Source organism: Salvelinus fontinalis, chromosome 11 (genome assembly GCF_029448725.1).
Source record: "Salvelinus fontinalis isolate EN_2023a chromosome 11, ASM2944872v1, whole genome shotgun sequence".
NCBI lineage: Eukaryota > Metazoa > Chordata > Actinopteri > Salmoniformes > Salmonidae > Salvelinus > Salvelinus fontinalis.
The window spans coordinates 38,900,624-38,916,673 of record NC_074675.1 but is presented as its reverse complement, the minus strand read 5'-3'; the positions used below and the strand labels follow the sequence as shown (position 1 = coordinate 38,916,673).

Sequence of the window (16,050 nt, the reverse complement as noted above, 5' to 3'; positions counted from 1 at the left end):
TTTTCTTTGAGACTCGAAATTGAGCTCAGGTACATCCTGTTTTAATTGATGATCCTTGAGATGTTTCTACAACTTGATTGGAGTCCACCTGTGGTAAATTCAATTGATTGGACATTATTTGGAAGGGCACACACCTGTCTATATAAGGTCCCACAGTTGACAGTGCATGTCAGAGCAAAAACCAAGCCATGAGGTCGAAGGAATTGCCCTTAGAGCTCCGAGACAGGATTGTGTCGAGGCACAGATGTGGGGAAGGGTACCAAAAAAATGTCTGCAGCATTGAAGGTTCCCAAGAACACAATAGACTCCATAATTCTTGAATTGAATCCACTCTACATTGATAAATGGCTACGACAAGTTGTCATCTATCGACAGATATATGTAGTATATAATTGAGATGTGTCTGTCAGAAGAGCGCAAACGGTCCCAGTTCCATTGATTGATATACAATTTTGATGTGACTGATTAATTTGCGCACCCTATTGATTACAGTTGAACAAGCTAATCAATTCCAGGCTTGAGTGACCATTTGGTAAATATTGGTGCGTGTGTATTTTATAAGGTACTAATTTAGTAAAATACAAGTAATCTGAACACAAGTGTGACGTGTGTGTAGCGAGCAACTTTTATGTATTGGTCTTCAAAATATCAAGGACTTATTGCAGGATATTAATTATGAATGTGGATACCTGAAAGAGGTATTTTGACACATAACCAACAATAAAATAAAAAAACAGGAAGCAACAACACTATCATTTTCAATGTATGTTTTATGACTATAAATTGTACTTTTACCATACTTTTTCAACATGATTTTACTTTATCAGGTCAAATGAACCCAAAAACGTGCTATGATTTATTGATTTTGAAGATATTACTCGTGAAAATATGTTTGTCCTGACCCTAACAATTATAATATGAGTATGTATTATATCCAAATACTATCGTCCTGATATCCACCAAAATGTCACTGGACACACAATAATTAAAGTACTCCGAAAGGTTTTTTGCAACAATATGGTGGATTTAGGCAGAGACAAAAGTGTAACCTATGCCAACTTTTATAACAGGAACCGATTTTCCAGCTTTCCGCAATGACCTTATAGATGTGATCATCGGTTCTTTGGAATAGCCTGCTGCACACAGTTGTTCACTCTGCTGCAACCAGTGTCCACCCTTTCTCTACTCAGGCTGTAGTTGAATACCAAGAAAGGTAAGACTACAAATTCCGTAAATGTATATTAATGTATTAAAGAGTACGTTCCTTCATATTGCATGACTTATTAACGGCTTTTTGTTTAAATCGAATGAGATGAGTTTATACTTTTCCCATTAGAAACCGGAACTATTGGATTAGAGATGGATATAAACTTTAACAGTTATTTAGAAAATAAGTGTTCCTGGTTGGTTGCATTTTATTTACAAAACATTCAAGATTCGACAAGATAAGCGATATAAATGAAGAATCACGTTTTGTTTTTCAACAGTTTTTATTTTTCGTATGAATGTATTATTCAATATGAATGTTCGACATTATTTGATACAGGCAGAGGCTGTTTGCAGCATCAACAAAACATTTTTGGAAATGCTAAACATGTATTTTATATAAATACATTACTATAAACATTATTTAAGTTAGAAATGATTATTGTTCAAGATAGTAGATAACCATTTAACATGCAAATGTATAATATCTAACTACATCCTTTCATGCATTTAAACGCCCTTATCAGCCCAGTACATCTCTCTCCCCACTAAATGTAAGCTCTTCTCTTCCTCCCCTCCCTTCCTTCCTTCCTTCCTTTCTCCCGCTCCCCTGTCTTACTTCCCTCTCTCTCTCTCTTCTTTCCTCATTCCCTACCTCCTTGGGTGTGGTGTGGTGTAGCCATGGCTGTCCAGCAGCAGATCACCACTGTAACCACCACCCAGAGCTCAGGGCAATGGAGCACAGGACTGTTTGACTGCTGCTCTGACATGGGCACATGTAAGTCACATCGAGTCACTTCCATAATATGCTCATCTCCAAACCCAGAACCAAATCTAGATGTATGTTTTATTTTGAAATGTATATTTCTATTATTATTATTTGTTCGATTAATTCAGAGTAGGCCTACACATTCATTATACAGTTCAATTGAAAAAAGAAAACTGCAGGCCTACCCGGGGAGGGGTCTGAGCTGTGTTTTCCTGTGCGAATCTAACATTTACTGGAAGGGCCATGGGGGGGTGGAGGGTGGAGGGTCAAGGAGAACCTGATTGGAGAATTACAAACACAAAGCCAGAGCTAAGGGGTTGACGTCATCAGGAACCATGGAGACCAAGGGGGGCTGCGCTCCAGGAATGTCAATAAAAGGGAGACAGACACCAGATAACGAATGTACAGCGTTACAGGGAGTGTTGACAATTTACGGTGGCTAGGAAAAACTCCCTAGAAAGGCCAAAACCTAGGAGGAAACCTAGAGAGGAACCAGGCTATGAGGGGTGGCCAGTTCTCTTCTGGCTGTGCCGGGTGGAGATTATAACAGAACATGGCCAAGATGTTCAAATGTTCATAAATGACCAGCATGGTCAAATAATAATAATCACAGTAGTTGTCGAGGGTGCAACAAGTCAGTACCTCAGGAGTAAATGTCAGTTGGCTTTTCATAGCCAATCATTGAGAGTATCTATACCGCTCCTGCTGTCTCTAGAGAGTTGAAAACAGCAGGTCTGGGACAGGTAGCACGTCCGGTGAACAGGTCAGGGTTCCATAGCCGCAGGCAGAACAGTTGAAACTGGAGCAGCAGCACGGCCAGGTGGACTGGGGAAAGCAAGGAGTCATCATGCCAGGTAGTCCTGAAGCATGGTCCTAGGGCTCAGGTCCTCCGAGAGAGAGAAAGAAAGAAAGAGAGAATTAGAGAGCATACTTAAGTTCACACAGGACACCGGATAAGACAGGAGAAATACTCCAGATATAACAGACTGACCCTAGCCCCCCGACACAAACTACTGCAGCATAAATACTGAAGGCTGAGACAGGAGGGGTCAGGAGACACTGTGGCCGCATCCGATGATACCACCGGACAGGGCCAAACAGGCAGGATATAACCCCACCCACTTTGCCAAAGCACGGCCCCCACACCACTAGGGGGATCTCTTCAACCACCAACTTACCATCCTGAGACAAGGCCGAGTATATCCCACAAAGATCTCCGCCACGGCACAACCCAAGGGGGGGGCGCCAACCTACCTCTAGCAACTTACCCTGAAAATTAGTTGGCAACACTGGTTACAGGGAGGGATAGAGTTTGTTTCATTATGACATTTTACATGAACATCACTGCCCGCCCGCTCATTAAACGGGATACGGCAGCAGATTGACGAGGTCATGTTAACAAACATATCCTAAAAACAGGACAGGTAAAAGTCAAATGGACAATATGGAATGGACAATCACAACTGTTGTCCAGGAGTTTCACCCCATTGTCACGCCATTGATCAGTGGTTTCAAGTTTGTATCTGTCCATTTTTGACAAGCTGATCATAGCAAAACATAATACTCCTGCATTTCCCGCTGTGTAAATACATTGCAAATAGGCTTGCAAATAGGCTCCTGCTAAAGTTGTGTAGCTGATATTCAGAGTTTAAATGACTAAATTGATTAGTCACTGGAATCAGGACTAATAAAGCCAACGCAATGGCACGTTTTACAAACTGTGGGCCTACGTGACCACGAGCTGATATCTTAGGGACATATTTTTGTTGGTCCTGTCTGGATGTTGTTTTTGGGGTTTTACAAACGGTAGACTTGCCACATAGATGGGAATTCATACAATTACATTTCAGGCAACACCGTAGGCTACATCTTTTTTTATGCAGTTCCTGGACCGGCCTTGATTTCCACATCCATGGACATTGGTTTTTGGTCCGATCTGGACCAGCCTTGATTTGGCCTAAACATAGACGTCTATAAATTACTTATTTTCAACTTTCATTCAGAACCCAATAATTAGCCTGATTTCAACATCCAGAAAATACATATTTTCAATGTCTGTAAAATATGAAATTTCAACATCAGGAAAATAAGTATTTTCAACTTTCATTCAGAACTGAAAATTAAACTGATTTCAACATCCGGAAAATATCTATTTTCAATGTCATGGAAAGTTTATTTTAAACACGGAAAATACCTTTTCACCTTTCATTCAGAACCTAAATTGGACCTAACTTCAACGTCAGGAAAATACAGTTGAAGTCGGAAGTTTACATACACCTTCGCCAAATCCATTTAAACTCAGTTTTTCACAATTCCTGACATTTAATCCTAATAAAAATTCCCTGTCTTAGGTCAGTTAGGATCACCACTTTATTTTAAGAATGTGAAATGTCAGAATAATAGTAGAGAGAATGATTTATTTCAGCTTCTATTTCTTTCATCACATTCCCAGTGGGTCAGAAGTTTACATACACTCAATTGGTATTTGGTAGCATTGCTTTTAAATTTTTTAACTTGGGTCAAACGTTTCGGGTAGCCTTCCACAAGCTCCCCACAATAAGTTGTGTGAATTTTGGCCCATTCCTCCTGACAGAGCTGGTGTAACTGAGTCAGGTTTGTAGGCCTTCTTGCTCGCACACGCTTTTTCAGTTCTGCTCACACATTTTCTATAGGATTGAGGTCAGGGCTTTGCAGAGGTGGGACCAAGTCATTGTTTTACAAGTTACAAGTAAGTCTTAGCACTCAAGTCCCAAGTCAAACAGACAAGTCCGAGTCAACTCTCAAGTCAAGACCGTCAAGTATCAAGTCAAGTCTCAAGTCTTTAACTTTGAATTTCGAGTCCTAAACAAGTCATAATGTGCTCTTCACCAAATGTAATACCATTTCATTTTTTTAACAAGAGGAATAGTATATTACATGTACGCAAATCATGAATGCTTTAAAAATATCTATATATTTGTTACTTTCCAAATAAACATTATATTTCCATGGAATGACATGGGTAGCCATGAGAAAGAACCCCAGAACCCCCCCCCCCCCCCAATAGTGATCGACTATCGAGGATCGCTATGGGGTGCAATCGGGTGATGTAGGCTTGTACACAATCGCCCAAACACAATCGCCCAACCTTGTTTTAGGAACATCAGGCCGGATTTAGGCTTCCAACTGCCTAGCCAGCTGTAGCTCAATATTGGGTGCAATGATCATGTTCCCGTGCTGACTGACTGTGTGGAGGCTCATTGATTTAACGTTACGCTAGCCTACATGATACACTAGTAAAGTAATAAAAAATATAGCTGTAGGCTATATTAGCCATGACTTACTGTTCTTTGTGCAGCTTCAAATGAAGAAACAAAGTTGGAAATTGTTGCGCCTCCGTCTGTAAGTTTCTTCCCGCATGTTTTAAATAATAATTTGGGGTGTCATCTTTCCAAGGGCTCCACCTGAATTCACCCGCCGAAGTTCTTCTGCACTGCCACGCACAACTTTTTCTCAGCTGGCATAATTTGATTGGCTGATGTCTGATTCAAACTGTAATCCGTTAAATGAAGAGTTGATGCACTGCACACCTTTTTTAACAGCATCATTTTTTCTATTTGGGCTTGGGGAGGATATCAAGTCAGGTCGAGTCATAAGGCTCAAGTCCAAGTCAAGTCACGAGTCATTGGTGTTAAAGTCAAGTTGAGTTGCAAGTCATCATATTTGTGACTTGAGTCTGACACGAGTCCAAGTCATGTGACTTGAGTCCACACCTCTGGGGCTTTGTGATGGCCACTCCAATACCTTGACTTTGTTGTCCTTCTGCCATTTTTCCACAACGTTGTAAGTAAGCTTGGGGTCATTGTCCATTTGGAAGACCCATTTGCAACCAAGCTTCAAAATGTTTAACTTGAAAAAGTTTTTTTTTTTTTTTACTTTATACTTAAGTATAATATAGCAATTACATCTAAACTCAGCAAAAGAAGAAACGTCCTGTCACTGCCAACTGCGTTTATTTTCAGCAAACTTAACATGTGTAAATATTTGTATGAACATAACAAGATTCATCAACTGAGACATAAACTGAACAAGTTCCACAGACATGTACCTAACAGAAATGGAATAATGTGTTCCTGAACAAAGGGGGGATCAAAATCAAAAGTAACAGTCAGTATCTGGTGTGGCCACCAGCTGCATTAAGTACTGCAGTGCATCTCTTCCTCATGGACTGCACCAGATTTGCCAGTTCTTGCTGTGAGATGTTACCCCACTCTTCCACCAAGGCACCTGCAAGTTCCCGGACATTTCTGGGGGGAATGGCCCTAGCCCTCACCCTCCAATCCAACAGGTCCCAGACGTGCTCAATGGGATTGAGATTCGGGCTCTTCGCTGGCCACGGCAGAACACTGACATGACAGGAAATCACGCACAGAACGAGTAGTATGGCTGGTGGCATTGTCATGCTGGAGGGTCATGTCAGGATGAGCCTGCAGAAAGGGTAGCGCATGAGGGAGGAGGATGTCTTCCCTGTAACGCACAGCGTTGAGATTGCCTGCAATGACAGCAAGCTTAGTCCGATGATGCTGTGACACACCGCCCCAGACCATGACGGACCCTCCACCTTCAAACCGATCCTGCTCCAGAGTACAGGCCTCGGTGTAACGCTCATTCCTTCGACGATAAACGCGAATCCGACCATCACCCCTGGTGAGACAAAACCGCGACTTGTCAGTGAAGAGCACTGTTAGCCTGTCCTGTCTGGTCCAGCAACGGTGGGTTTGTGCCCATAGGTGACGTTGTTACCGGTGAGGTCTGGTGAGGACCTGCCTTACAACAGGCCTACAAGCCCTCAGTCCAGCCTCTCTCAGCCTATTGCGGACAGTCTAAGCACTGATGGAGGGATTGTGCATTCCTGGTTTAACTCAGGCAGTTGTCATTGCTATCCTGTACCTGTCCCGCAGGTGTAATGTTCGGATGTACCGATCCTGTGCAGGTGTTGTTATACGTGGTCTGCCACTGCGAGGACGATCCGCTGTCCATCCTGTCTCCCTGTAGTGCTGTCTTAGGCGTCTCACAGTACAGACATTGCAATGTATTGCCCTGGCCACATCTGCAGTCCTCATGCCTCCTTGCAGCATGCCTAAGGCACGTTCACGCACGTTCTTCTGGTGTTTTTCAGAGTCAGTAGAAAGGACTCTTTAGTGTCCTAAGTTTTCATAACGGTGACCTTAATTTCCTACCGTCTGTAAGCTGTTAGTGTCTTAACGACCGTTCCACAGGTGCATGTTCATTCATTTTTTAGGGTTCATTGAACAAGCATGGGAAACAGTGTTTAAACCCTTTACAATGAAGATCTGTGAAGTTATTTGGATTTTTACAAATTATCTTTGAAAGACAGGGTCCTGAAAAAGGGATGTTTCTTTTTTTGCTGAGTTTGCTTTTGATAATTAAGTATATTTAAAACCAAATAGTTTATTTTACTGGGTGATTCACTTTTACTTGAATCATTTTCTATTTAGGTATCTTTACTTCACAAGTATGATTTTTAAAAACTTTTCCCACCACTGTTCGGTTGATGGTTGATGGTTGATAGTTTTCCGTTATTGATCTGTAGTTGTTGAGAGCTCTCTAGAGAGCTGGAGAGTGAAGAAAAGAGGGAGAGTTGAGATCTGACTCACTCTGTCTCAGCCATACCCAGCACTTAGTGGTGGGACTGAGGGAAAGAGGGAGAGGCTAAGTGGGAGGAAGTGGGAGAAACGAGAGAAGGAATTGAGATGAGGTAATATATACAGTTGATGTCGGAAGTTTACATACACCTTAGCCAAATACATTTAAACTCAGTTTTTCACAATTCCTGACATTTAATCCTAGTACAAATTCCCTGTCTTAGGTTAGTTAGGATCACCACTTTATTTTAAGAATATGAAATGTCAGAATAATAGTAGAGAGAATGATTTATTTCAGCTTTTATTTCTTTCATCCATCACATTCTCAGTGGGTCTGTAACGTTCTTCGTCGGGCAAAAGAGAGGAGGACCAAAATGCAACGTGATGATTATTCATTTTAATAGAATACTTTAAACAACGAACAAAAACCATAAACCAACAAAATGAACGAACACGAAACAGTCCCGTAACGTGAACACAGAACACAGAAACACAGTAACAGGAACATACAAAGCAAACTATGGTCAGGGCGTGACAGTAGCCTCCCCCCAAGGCGCGGACTCCGGACGCAAAACCTAAACCTATAGGGGAAGGTCTGGGTGGGCATCTGTCCGCGGTGGCGGCTCTGGCGCGGTACGTGGACCCCACTCCACCTTAGTCTTAGCCCTCTTCACTGGCCTCTTTAGAGCGGCGACCCTCGCCTCCGACCTTGGACCGAGGACCCTAATAAAAGGCCCCACTGGACTGGGGGGCGCCTCTGGACTGAGGGGCGCCTCTGGACTGAGGGGCAGCTCCGCACTGAGGGGCAGCTCCGGACTGAGGGGCAGCTCCGGACTGAGGGCAGCTCCGGACTGAGGGGCAGCTCCGGCCTGAGGGGCAGATCCGGACTGAAGGGCAGCTCCGGACTGAGGGGCAGCTCCGGACTGAGGGGCAGCTCCGGAATGAGGGGCAGCTCAGGCGCCTCTGGACTGAAGGGCGGCTCAGGCGCCTCTGGACTGAAAGGCGGCTCAGGCGGCTCCTGACTGAAGGGCGGCTCAAGACAGACGGGCGGCTCAGGACAGACGTGCGGCTCAGGCGGCTCAGGACAGACGGGCGACTCAGGACAGACGGGGGGCTCAGGACAGCCAAGGCGCACGTAGGCCTGGTGCGTGGTGCCGGAACTGGTGGTACCGGGCTGGGAACACGCACCTCAGGGCGAGTGCGGGGAGGAGGAACAGGGCATACTGGACCCTGGAGGCGCACTGTAGGCCTGGTGCGTGGTGCCGGAACTGGTGGTACCGGGCTGGGAACACGCACCTCAGGACGAGTGCGGGGAGGAGGAACAGGGCATACTGGACCCTGGAGGCGCACTGTAGGCCTGGTGCGTGGTGCCGGAACTGGTGGTACCGGGCTGGGAACACGCACCTCAAGGCGAGTGCGGGGAGGAGGAACAGGTTATACTGGACCCTGGAGGCGCACTGTAGGTCTTGTGCCTGGTGCTGGAACTGGAGGCCTGGTACGTGGAGGAGACACCGGATAGACCGGACCGTGGAGGCACACTGCAGGTCTCGAGCACCGAGCCTGCCCAACCCTACCTGGCTGAATGCTCCCCGTAGCCATGCCAGTGCGGCGAGGTGGAATAGGCCGCACTGGGCTGTGCTGGCGAACCGGGGACACCGTGCGTAGGGCTGGTGCCATGTACCCCGGCCCGAGGAGACGCACTGGAGACCAGATGCGTAGAGCCGGCTTCATGGCACCTGGCTCGATGCCCACTCTAGCCCGGCCGATACGAGGCGCTGCTATGTACCGCACCGGGCTATGCGCACGTACTGGAGACACCGTGAGTATCTCCGCATAACATGGTGCCTGCCCGGACCATCTCTCTCCACGGTAAGCACGGGAAGTTGGCTCAGGTCTCCTACCTGACTTAGCCACACTCCCTGTGCCCCCCCCCCCCCCAATAGATTTTCGGGGCTGCCTCTCTGCTTCCAGCCGCGCTTTCGTGCTGCCTCCTCATACCACCGCCTCTCGGCTTTAGCTGCCTCCAGCTCTTCACGAGGGCGGCGATATTCTCCAGCCTGTGCCCAGTGTCCCTTGCCGTCCAGAATCTTCTCCCAGGTCCAGGAGTCCTGCGATTTCGGCTGCTGCTGCTGCTGCTGCCCGTTACCACACTGCTTGGTCCTTTGGTGGTGGGTGATTCTGTAACGTTCTTCGTCGGGCGAAAAAGAGGAGGACCAAAATGCAGCGTGATGATTATCCATTTTAATAGAATACTTTCAACAACGAACAAAAACAATAAACCGACAAAATGAACGAAGACGAAACAGTCCTGTAACGTGAACACAGAACACAGAAACACAGTAACAGGAACATACAAAGCAAACCATGGTCAGGGCGTGACAGGGTCAGAAGTTTGTATATACTCAATTAGTATTTGGTAGCATTGCCTTCAAAATGTTTAACTTGGGTCAAACGTTTCGGGTAGCCTTCCACAAGCTCCCCACAATAAATTGGTTGAATTTTGGCCCATTCCTCCTGACAGAGCTGGTGTAGCTGAGTCAGGTTTGTAGGCCTCCTTGCTCGAACACGCTTTTTCAGTTCTGCCCACACATTTTCTATAGGATTGAGGTCAGGGCTTTGTGATGGCCACTCCAATACCTTGACTTTGTGTCCTTATGACATTTTGCCACAACTTTGGAAGTATGCTTGGGGTCATTGTCCATTTGGAAGACCCATTTGCAACCAAGCTTTAACTTCCTGACTGATGTCTTGAGATTTTGCTTCAATATATCCAAATAATTTTCCTGCCTCATGATGCCATCTATTTTGTGAAGTGCACCAGTCCCTCCTGCAGCAAAGCACCCCCACAACATGATGCTGCCACCCCCATGCTTCACGGTTGGGATGGTGTTCTTTGGCTTGCAAGCCTCCCCCTTTTTCCTCCAACCATAACGATGGTCATTATGGCCAAACAGTTCTATTTTTGTTTCATCAGATTGGAGGACATTTCTCCAAAAAGTACAATCTTTGTCCCCATGTGCAGTTGCAAACCGTAGTCTGGCTTTTTTATGGCAGTTTTGGAGCAGTGTCTTCTTCCTTGCTGAGCGGCCTTTCAGGTTATGTCGATATAGGACTCATTTTACTGTGGATATAGATACTTTTGTACCTGTTTCCTCCAGCGTCCTCACAAGGTCCTTTGCTGTTGTTCTGAGATTGATTTGCACTTTTCGCACCAAAGTACATTAATCTCTAGGGGACAGAACGAGTCTCCATCCTGATCGGGATGACGGCTGCGTGATCCCATGGTGTTTATACTGTACAGATGAACGTGGTACCTTCAGGCGTTTGGAAATTGCTCTTAAGGTGAACCAGACTTGTGGAGGTCTAATAAAAAAAATCTGAGGACTTGGCTGATTTCTTTTGATTTTCCCATGATATCAAGCAAAGAGGCACCGAGTTTGAAGGTGTGCCTTGAAATACATCCACAGGTACACCTCCAATTGACTCAAATTATGTCAATTAGCCTATCAGAAGCCATGACACCATTTTCTGGAATTTTCCAAGCTGTTTAAAGGCACAGTCAACTTAGTGTATGTAATCTTCTGACCCACTGGAATTGTGATACAGTGAGTTATAAGTGAAATAATCTGTCTGTAAACAATTGTTGGAAAAATAACTTGTGTCATGCACAAAGTAGATGTCCTAACCGACTTGCCAAAACTATAGTTTGTTAACAAGAAATTTGTGGAGTGGTTGAAAAACGAGTTTTAATGACTGCAACCTAAGTGTATGTAAACTTCCGACTTCAACTGCATGTGTTGAAAATGAGTTTATTTACATACCTTTTTGTATAGTTTTACCTCTATTTTCACTCGGAACAAAAGTTTGTTTCCTCACGTTGTAATCCACTGCATATGAATCATCAAGTATTACGTACTTATTACATAATACTATGATGACCTTGAATTGTGCCCCCCCCCCCCCCCCAGGTTGCTGTGCCACCTGGTGCTTCCCCTGTTTTCAGTGTCAGACGGCCTCCCACTACGGCTGGTGTGTCTGTATGCCCCTGCTGGACCCATGTGCCTTTATGGCTGTCTCCTGCTGCATGCGCTCCTCCATGAGAGAGCGCTATGGCATCCAGGTACAGTACGAGCCCTGGGAGAGGGTAGGGCGGGGTGGGTGGGTGGGATGGGTTGGGAAAGAGCGTAGATGGAGGCGGGGAAGCGGGGAGGGGAGGTGGGTGTGGACAGAGGGTGCAGGGGCAGGTGGGGGTGGTACCCACAGCACCTCTTATTTACCCTTCTGAGGGGAAATGGTGTTGGAAACTATCCGACGTTTGAGACGTTAAGAAATATCATTGGTGTGCTTGGAAATGTTGTTGTTCTTAGTGTTGTCAGTGCCTTGATTCCCCTTTAAATATAACGCTAAATATGATATTAACTACAACCGTATCTCTCTCCTTCTTCCCTGAACTTTTCTACACTCCCTATTCTTCTCTCCACCTCTATCCTCATCCTCCTTTTAACTCTGTCCTCTTGGCATGTTCTTGTCCTCTGCTTTCATTTTCTATCCATCTCTCCTTCTTTCTTCCCCCTCTCAGGGTTCGACCTGTGTGGACGTCGGGTTGGTGTGTTGCTGCTACGTCTGTGCCTGGTGCCAGATGGCTCGTGAGGTTAAGACGCGGACCACATCAGGCATCCAGCAGGTTCACGTGGTCACCCAACAGCTTCACGTGGCTTAGGACCCAGAAAAGAGAGTGGTAACTAGATGGCCAAGCAAGAAGTGCAATTTAATCAGAAATGTTGAGCAAGTGCTTTAACTTTTTGTTCCCTATCTTGTGTGACGGTTAACATAGTGCGTACTGTTTGCATTTATTGTTTGAAAAAGAATTCCATAATTCTGCTATCATGGACGAATAGTGACGTCCAAGAAAGAGGGCCATACATATAATACCCCTCCAATCTATAGCAACCATACTGTGTGTTGAATGTACTGTATACTTCAGATGTGTCTTTTGGAGAGAAATGTTATACCATTATTAATGTCTTAATAACCATCGAATGTTCATGTCAGGCTTAAAACATTTTAAACAGCTTACCATGTTCTTGCCCTTCTTGTGCACTTCTCTTTTCTTACTAGTCCTGCCTTTGCTGAAAGCTGCTCCATCAAGGAAAGGTTTGCTTAAAATGACTGCGATATGTGGTTGTCTTACCTAGCTACCTTAAGAATAATGATATGTGGTCGTCTTACCTAGCTACCTTAAGAATAATGATATGTGGTTGTCTTACCTAGCTACCTTAAGATTAATGATATGTGGTTGTCTTACCTAGCTACTTTAAGATTAATGATATGTGGTTGTCTTACCTAGCTACCTTAAGATTAATGATATGTGGTTGTCTTACCTAGCTACCTTAAGATTAATGATATGTGGTTGTCTTACCTAGCTACTTTAAGATTAATGATATGTGGTTGTCTTACCTAGCTACCTTAAGATTAATGATATGTGGTTGTCTTACCTAGCTACTTTAAGATTAATGATATGTGGTTGTCTTACCTAGCTACCTTAAGATTAATGATATGTGGTTGTCTTACCTAGCTACTTTAAGATTAATGATATGTGGTTGTCTTACCTAGCTACTTTAAGATTAATGATATGTGGTTGTCTTACCTAGCTACCTTAAGATTAATGATATGTGGTTGTCTTACCTAGCTACCTTAAGAATAATGATATGTGGTCGTCTTACCTAGCTACCTTAAGATTAATGATATGTGGTCGTCTTACCTAGCTACCTTAAGATTAATGATATGTGGTTGTCTTACCTAGCTACTTTAAGATTAATGATATGTGGTTGTCTTACCTAGCTACCTTAAGATCAATGATATGTGGTTGTCTTACCTAGCTACCTTAAGATTAATGATATGTGGTTGTCTTACCTAGCTACTTTAAGATTAATGATATGTGGTTGTCTTACCTAGCTATCTTAAGATTAATGATATGTGTTTGTCTTACCTAGCTACTTTAAGATGAATGATATGTGGTTGTCTTACCTAGCTACTTTAAGATTAATGATATGTGGTTGTCTTACCTAGCTACCTTAAGATTAATGATATGTGGTTGTCTTACCTAGCTACCTTAAAATTAATTATATGTGGTTGTCTTACCTAGCTACCTTAAAATTAATGCTCTGGATAAGTGCGCCTGCCAAATAGCAAAACGTGTAACCCATGATTCAAATGCCAACCACATTTCAGTTGAATGTTCTTATGTGTAAATATATGCCATTTAGCAAACCATTTAGTTCAAAGCGAGTTACAGTTTTGTGCGCATACATTGATTGTTTGGGTGGTCCCAGGATTCAAACCCACTATCCTGGTGTTGCAAGCGCCATGCTCTACCAAATGATCTACAGAGAACCACTCGTTTCTGGTTGATTTCATTGCTTTCTTCTTGATTTGATCTGCTTGGTCCATATGTGTTTTTAAATAAAGCATTTACCTGTCTTACCTTGACAGACTTGTTAAAAAGTGTATTGGGGATCATTTTGTGTGTGCGCTAGTGTGCGTGTGTCTGTACGTGTGTCTGTTTTTCTCTGTGCGTGCAGTGGTAGACCATTAACATCTGCTTTTAGACACTGCCTACATGTGACCAGTGGCGGGTATTCATTGATGCCACGGGAAGCCTGGCTAATTTCTCTTTCATCTCTCTGTGTTTCATAATTGTCCTTTAATTTGCATGAGGCTGAATGTATCTCACAGGAGAAAGCATCCGAGCGAGCGAAACAACGCCCCTCTGTCTCTCTAAGTGTAGGCCATCTGTCTGATGCTGTCTGGTCCAAATGAGTATGACATTGTTGCCGCCTGTAGCATTGAACGGAATACAAGGGAAGCCAGCGAGCATCTGGCCTCTCTTGATAAATAAAGTATAAAACATTTGCCAATCAGTGTTGAGCTAAACTGAGCGAGCTCAACTGTGAATGGTCCTGGCGAGAAAAAATATTGTTTCAAGGGAAGCCAGCTTGGATTTGGCATCTCTCCTATCAAATCATTTTGAGAGCATACTTCCTTAACGGAAACAACTTGAGTTGTTGCATCTCGTTGTGTTTTTGTCCTCCGATGGCTAGCTAGCTAGCTAAAATTGTCCCTTTCTCAAATTAGCCATGGATGGAGATAGGGATTTGGACTTGTGGTTTTACTTAATTCCCCGTACTGGTCAATGATTATAACAGCGACTCTGGTCCAACTATTAATTCATACATTGTTGTGCCACTGGCCTGAGAGGTTGGAAGTTCAATATGTAGCTAGTAGATGTAGAAGGCTATTGTTAACTAGCTAAGGTTGCCCATGTATGGAGGTTAGGCTAGCGAACAAGCATTTTAGCCAGGTAGCCTAGGACAACAAAAAATAAAAGCGTGCACTGTATGACAGAGTGATAGACCGTTTTGTCAACATGAGAGGAGGATGGCATAGATGTTTCTCTACAAGTAGGGTGAGTCAGTATGTTTTTCTACTTGCACGAATGCGCACACACACACACAAACACACACACACACACACGAAAAAGAAATCAGAACCATGGACAGCCACATAATATTTAGCTTATGTTGATTGGACTAAATTGTTTTTGGTATCTTTTAGTTGTCACTGTATTAGACTAAGCAGAGTTAATTTGATGTTGAAATGCTGAAGTTGAAATGGTGCTGGAATAGTGGAGGCAGCTCCTGTTTTCTTTGCGACTTGCGGTAACTCTCTGTGGTTCTAAATCAATAGCTGTTTAGCTGTCCGGAAATGTCGGAAACATTAACTTGCTTAACCATGCTATAGGTCATGTAACTGTGTGTTACATGCAATATGTGTCTTGGACTTCACCTGATAGAGGTTGCTATTAAGTTTTGTGATAAAATAAGTGTGGTTAAATTTATTATGCCACTCTCTTCTTATTGTCTCTGCCTTTAGGCCTATATATCACAATCTCAAGGCATATGAATTAACAGGTTATAGAGCAAACAAACAATTATCACAATGCTTCCCCAGTGACTATACCCACGCACCGCTACTGCATGTGACTTGACTCCAAAGAGGCCAAAGTGTGAATCATTAATTTAGCATACAGCAGGCTATCGTAAAATACTTACCTACTTCCCTTTCCTGAAAAGTTCAAGTTGTAAGGAGGAAGTGAATGTGCAGTTAATTTGATCTCTGTGAGAATGTAAGAATGGAAAATATTTGCAGACAAACAATTGATTTCAACGGTTTCAATCAAGACAAAACTATGTTTCTCATTTTTTTTTGCTCTCTCCGTCCATTATGTTGGAAGTGCAACGCTGGGACAGTACAGAGCTGGACCCACAAACACAGGCACGCACGCACGCACACACACGCACACACACGCACACGCAACCTTACGATCATTTCGCTACACCCACAAAGCACCTGCTAAATATGTGTATGTGA

At 43.9% G+C, this 16,050-nt stretch overlaps 1 protein-coding gene across 1 annotated transcript; it reads left to right on the top strand.

Moving 5' to 3' along the window:
- Window positions 1–1,103: 1,103 nt before the first annotated feature.
- On the top strand, window positions 1,104–14,124 carry LOC129865710 (cornifelin homolog A-like). Its single transcript, XM_055938675.1, has 4 exons — window positions 1,104–1,213; window positions 1,886–1,984; window positions 11,589–11,740; window positions 12,200–14,124. The coding sequence occupies exons 2-4, from the start codon at window positions 1,888–1,890 to the stop codon at window positions 12,338–12,340; spliced, it is 390 nt and encodes a 129-aa protein (XP_055794650.1). The 5' UTR covers window positions 1,104–1,213; window positions 1,886–1,887; the 3' UTR covers window positions 12,341–14,124.
- The last annotated feature ends 1,926 nt before the right edge of the window (window positions 14,125–16,050 follow it).

Excerpts from the sequence above, each read along its gene's own strand:
- LOC129865710 (XM_055938675.1), top strand. The coding sequence starts at position 1,888 with ATGGCTGTCCAGCAGCAGATCACCACTGTAACCACCACCCAGAGCTCA. Across the intron at positions 1,985-11,588 it reads CTGCTCTGACATGGGCACAT|GTTGCTGTGCCACCTGGTGC; the intron begins GTAAGTCACATC and ends CCCCCCCCCCAG. Across the intron at positions 11,741-12,199 it reads GAGAGCGCTATGGCATCCAG|GGTTCGACCTGTGTGGACGT; the intron begins GTACAGTACGAG and ends TCCCCCTCTCAG.